The following is a 6,000-nucleotide window of genomic DNA, read 5'->3' on the forward strand; positions in this document are numbered from 1 at the left end:
GCTCTTTTGCTTCTGCTTTGTTCACTCTTTCAAACCCTAAGGCTTCTACTGACTCTACATGCATGAATGCATCTCTTCAAGTGTGTTAAGGGACTTGGATTGACTGACTGACTAACTCTCTAAGGCTGAGAATAACCTACGTAGCTCGTGCCTGACTTATCTGGGACTGAGGATTACAATGGGGTCACGGCGTACGACAAATATCATCCTAAAAGGGTGCTAATAGTATACAATGTTTCACTGATGATGATGAGCCATCTTGTCACCATGCACTACAATGCAGAGTGCATTTGACAGGCTATAATAGCCATAGCTTGTTCATCCTTTAGTATCCATGCTCCCTCTCCCTCTCTAGTGGAAGGTTTCTTTTCTTTACCGTTTGCAATTAATCACGAGTCCTTTTTCATTAAGATGAATTTTATCGTAACCTGCCATGTATGAAACCCTATGCTGTTGAATTTATCAGTTTGAGGTGTGGCCATGATAATGAAGGGTGGTCTTACCACTTGGCTTTGAAGCACAAGGGCGGTGTCTAAAAACCCTTTACAAAGAAAATGAAAATGCAAAGATTAAATCAAGGCTAAAAGCCCCCATCCTCATACAAATGGATGTTGTATGATAAAAACTTCGAGAAACCCATGGCCTTAGCAACATCATAATAAAAAGGTTTAGAATTTTGCTTCTTAACCTTTTTCTTAGTTATCGCATTCACATTAGTTGCATAGTTGTCAAGTACGAAGGTATGAAACAAGACGAAGGTACAAAAAAACGGTACCGGTACGTGACTTTTTATTTCAAAAAAATAAGTTTGATAGAGGTACGGTTCACTTTAAAAAACACTTGAAAAATAGATATTTGTACACATTTAGAGATTCAAAGTCAAGAGAAGGTGGCAAGGTAGAAAGTCCCCATTGCCCAAATGGCCATAAAAAACAATAAAACAAAACAGGCACAAAAAAAGTCTTTAAAAAAACGGCCATTAAAAAAAAAACGCATTAGTTTCGCTTGCATAGTTTCGTACCGTACCGTATTTTACATACCTCATGAGCGGGACAAGTTTTGCAGACAACTATGATTAGTTGATTCACAAGAGCTTGGCTTTGTGAAGATTGTTGCACCCCTGTTACGGTAAGTGAGCAAGCATATGAACTCCCTCTTGCAAGCATGCATATGAACACCTCTTTATAAGGTACCCTACATACCACAACTTGAAAGCACTAAGGTTTTTAGGGTTCTAAAATAAAACTCCATCATGATGATGAAAAACTCGATGTAGATGCTCGTGTTGGTGACGTGGAAGCGTTTGATGACGCGCAATAAAAGTGCATGAAGCCCAAAAAATGCTTTCCTAATGTGAACAATGCTTAGATGTACCAAGGTTTTGAACTTTATGGCCCCTTTTTTTTAAAGAGAAATACAAAATCACCGAACGGAATACTGTGAAGCAGGCGTATGCTGGCATTAACTAGCGAGACCATGGAGATCAGTGACAGGTTGAGCATAGATGTGGGCGCACTGCTGTTGAGGTTAGCGTGTAAAAGGCAACTGGGTGACTTTGGAAGCGATGGCAGGTGATGGTATTATTGACGCGCAGCAAAGGCTGAGCACATGGAGCAAGATGTGCTTAGGCGTAGGCGGCAAAGGCAGTGCTGAATGTGGGCACGCAGAGAACAGAAGCGGAGCTGAGGCACTGGAGTTACGTCGGCAGGTAGCACTGTCGACCGGAAGTAAACAAACCTTAGTGTTTGGTGGCGGGCAGGAGGACACCGTCAGGGAAAAAAAATGACTGATACCATTTAATGGTGATTAGGGTTAGGCACAAAAATGCTATGGGGGATCGTACAGTAGGAGCTTCATGAGGACGGAATCAATACGCACCATTAGCAAGCCTCTTTAAATAGGCTGGAAGTACAACCTCAAATACATCCATTCAGCCTTCCTCAATCTCCTCCATGAATATAGGAGCCGGCATCTCTCCTTATGCCCACTTGTGTTAATCGTAGATGCTAGATTCTTTTACATTTCACTCTTCATAATGACCTTACAAGCTTGACCTTTGCTAATCTTTATGGTTATCAGATTGCCATTCTAACACTCATCACCATCGTGTAGATGGAGACATTGAGCACTTTATCCTTTTTCATGGTCCACTCTGTAGTATGATTTGAATTAACTGTGCCAGCCAAACACCTCCTCTAGAGTGGCCTCCTCTGAGAGTGTGCGGAAAATAACTTTGCCCGAGGAAATTTTGGCAGATCTGTTACTCCCTTTAGTTGGTCAACCGGGCCTTGACTTGCAAGGTCTTGATTACTTCGTTTTGAGTGTTGCCGACTGGATGATCTCTTTGGCCTCAAGTTGATAGCGCTTGGCCCCTTCAGCTTCTTTAACCCTAGCCTCCTTTCCTCGGTGGTCTCTTACTGTCCACACTGGGGCTTTTTCCTTGCTTTCGGGCTGAAGGGTGTGCTTATCCAGACGGGCCATTCCCTCTCTCAGAGTTCTTGTGCCAGTTAGGGGCCTCTGCCTTCCTGGATCTGCCTGGCCTGCCATTCCTCCATCATCTACTGGTTCATCTGTGCAATCATGTGCAATGGGGGAGCCCATGCATGGGGATCTCCACCTTTGATTGAGTCCACAAATATGCATGAAGGTCAAGAATATCAAGGCCATGATATGGGCTGGTTTCCTTGCATTAAGCTTGCTGTTTGAAGTTTAAAACAGAATTCTCCTTCTTCATTCTATTCAAGTAAGCATTAAATGACTTTGGTTTATTCACATCAGACCCCCTAATTCAATCATTATTGCTAGTATTGAGCTCCATTTGGTATTTTTTTTGTGATAGTTGCTACTTACATGCTTTGGATTTTGGTCCCCACAATTAGATACTATAAAAAGGTTTCTTATGGACACCCATGTGCATAAATTATTAGATAATGGATGTACTCACAATTTGTAGATGTAGCATTACTGCATGGCCAATGGATGTACTCACAATTTGTAGATGTAGCATTAGTGCATACGTATGGCCAATGGATGAACTTCGTTGCAGCCTATTCCTTGGCACAATGGTCAGGCCTGTCACATCAGAAGGACAGATTGTTCGCCCAAGCTTTGACCAACACCTTCAAGAAATCGGATGGCTGCTTTTATCACTTGTTTGAACGTATGCACAGAGTCTATGTTGGTGTAGCTCCCAGGCTTTTTATTCTTCTTTTGCAACCTTGTTGTATCAGTTGCTGTAGTGTCACCAAAGATCATGGCAAAGTGGAGGGATTTGGAACCTTATTCGGATGCACATCATTCTGTTGCATCTTCAAGCTACCCGTGGGCCACATTCTATCAACGATTGTTTGTGTTCTCAGTGATCATGTACATAAGTTTTTCCCTCCGTGTGAAGTTGAGTACAGCACTCATACTTGTCAACCACTGGGGCAAATGTCTTTATAATTTTTCAGCTTGAATCCTTTCCAAAATTCTAGAGCCATAGCATATCAATAGCAACTCATCAATTAATAACCCTTAAAGACTCGCTTAGCCCTCATGTACTATTCTAACCTCACCAGTAAATACCAGCTTAGTTCTGCCTTTTGGGGATATAAGAAGTACAACCACTCATTTCAATTTAGAGTAAGTATGGTTCAATGACCTACTGCTGGTTGCTCTTGTTTCTGAGGCTTGGCTATGTATGCATGCTGCTATACTAGCTTGGTTGGCCTACATTGTGAAACTAATGACGGTAATGGTGTTACAGGCTGAAGCTCATGAAACAGAAAGGGCACAAAGGAAGATCAAAAGGCATAAAAATGTTTCGGCAACAGAGGGCATGAAAGTCGACATCATTGAAAGCTTTAAAAAGGACACTGAGATGAGAGATGCCATGCTTGAAAGAGTGGTCAATCCCAAGGTTGAAATGCTGGATGATGAAGATTCGAGTAGTGATGATAGTGATGATGATTCGGACAGTGAAGAGGAGGTTAATGAACCTATTGTTTTAGAAAGAACCTTAAAGCAGAACATTGAGAAATCTGCAAGCTCCGGGCATCTGGGTGATTCCTTGTTTCAGGGTGGAGCATCAAAATGGTATGGTCACATGGTGGTTGAATTCATTGTTACAGAGGCTAGCATTTTTTTTTAGTATAAACTTTATGCCTAATGGCCCACTCGCTGCAGGGAAAAGGATACAAAACTATCAGCAGCCACTTCCACACGGATGCTTCCAGCAAGTAATTTCGGTGAGATCCTTTGGCCTAAAGATTCTGAAGTCTTTCTCTATGGCATTTGTCGAAAGGGCTTCTAGACAGGCTCAACAATGACAGACATAGACACACATGCAAGCACACATAAGAAAACAAGGAGTGTACATGTTGAGGTTGACATACACGTAGTTCATAAGAAACAAGACACATGCATGTGCATAATATATGAAAGAGAGGGGTGTGTACAAATTGAGGTCTTTTGTAATCTGGAATGAAGGGCCTAAACCTGCTCTTCTACTTTGCAGAAGTCAATACAGCAGGAGGGCTTTTGAATCCGGTCTCAGCTGCTGTTGCAGATTTGGGAACATCTTTACATATTGGAAAAGTAGGTGTCAAATCAAGTCACGGAGACAGGGATGGCAAGCCCCGTAGTTTACTTGATGCAGTAAAAAAGAAGAATAAGATAAAGAAGCGAAACAACAAAAAACAAAAACCCTAGCGACCCATGTCTAAGCTCAGTGCATGACATCAGTATTGGCACCTAAGCTTCCATAACTGGCTAGTCCTTTCCAGGGAACTCTCTGTGCCTTTTCTGGTCTGTCGGCCTCATTTTCAGAAGGAATCGTCTTTGGTACCTCGTCAATTTTTCGGTCACAAACCTTATTATCATCATGGAATAGTAAGCTATTTGTTGGCCAGTGCTTTTTTTTGTGTGGCAATGACATGCACATCACAGTTTTTATGCTCCATAAAGCATTTTTCGCTTCATTTATTAAGTACTGGAGTGGACTCTAGGATAACAAGGTACATCTGTACAGTTTGATATATGAAAGCATACCCAAGATCAAGCTTAGCTGGTGACTGATGGATGAAGAAATCATGTGCTCTTTTTCCTACGGATTGCTTGTGGTCCTTATCTGTAACTCCAGTGGGACACAGGTTCGATCTTTTTGTGTTAGCAGGTCAGACTTGCTTGTTCTTTTGCAGCCTTCAGCTGTTGCTGGGTAGTGCTCTTCAAGTTACACCATATCTAGGACCTTTCACCTTGGGTTCTACAGAAGGCAGTGCCATCAATTTGGAGCACTTGCCAGACCAGATTTTCTTAACCATTCTGGTGACATATATCAGATTCTGTAGACTATTGGAAGTGTCCCATGGTCACATGAGACGAGATAAGAAAACACCAAAGAAGAGCTCATTTTCAAGTTTGAAGTGTGTTCGAGTTAACCTTAATCATTTAATGTACAACTAGTTTTAGATTAATGATTTGTGTTAGTAGAAAGTACATGTAATAAGCCATGGTCTCTCACAGACCTGTACATGTCTTGAAGAAGACTTGTGAAGAGTTAGACAAAGCATAGATAATGTTTGACATTTGTCAAGACTAGATGCATCTCTCTCTCTCTCTCTCTCTCTCTCTCTCTCTCTCTCTCACACACACACACACACACGAGGCAAGCGCGTGCTACATCACATGTGGTCCTTGAATTCTTGGAGGGGGCACTTTGGAGGTAATGAAACAAGAGGTGTTCAAAGTGACTTTCAAGCATGGATCCTAGTTATTTTATTACGTAATTGGATTATGCCATATTTTGGTACCAATGTGCCACACGCATGTGGGACTAGTCTTCAACCTAGGCGCAATGCAGGTTGATAGTAATCGGAAGAGTGTGAAAGCGAACATTATACTATGTTAGGCTTAATTGATTAAAAAAAGAGAGACCCAAGGAAGATGCTTACAAGGTGTGCATGCATTCTCAAGCTTATAAAGTAGTTCCATATTTAATTGAACGTCCATGATATTTTA

The 6,000-nt window shown here is 41.7% G+C and overlaps 1 protein-coding gene across 2 annotated transcripts in view; it reads left to right on the forward strand.

Annotated features, from left to right (window-relative positions):
• LOC147632712 (exosome complex component RRP45A-like) overlaps nt 1–5,475 on the forward strand; it is a 63,368-nt gene extending 57,893 nt beyond the window's left edge. Inside the window, exons 7-9 of one of the 2 annotated variants that reach the window (XM_086807535.1) lie at nt 3,749–4,077; nt 4,168–4,229; nt 4,499–5,475. In XM_086807535.1, the coding sequence (XP_086663661.1) occupies nt 3,749–4,077; nt 4,168–4,229; nt 4,499–4,692 (585 nt within the window). In that variant the 3' untranslated portion in view covers nt 4,693–5,475. The remainder of the gene's footprint in view (nt 1–3,748; nt 4,078–4,167; nt 4,230–4,498) is intronic. The other variant, XM_086807536.1, reaches the window with a different exon arrangement.
• The last annotated feature ends 525 nt before the right edge of the window (nt 5,476–6,000 follow it).

This window comes from Cibotium barometz, chromosome 13 (genome assembly GCF_041138505.1).
Source record: "Cibotium barometz isolate CiBa-2024 chromosome 13, ASM4113850v1, whole genome shotgun sequence".
Classification (NCBI taxonomy): domain Eukaryota; kingdom Viridiplantae; phylum Streptophyta; class Polypodiopsida; order Cyatheales; family Cibotiaceae; genus Cibotium; species Cibotium barometz.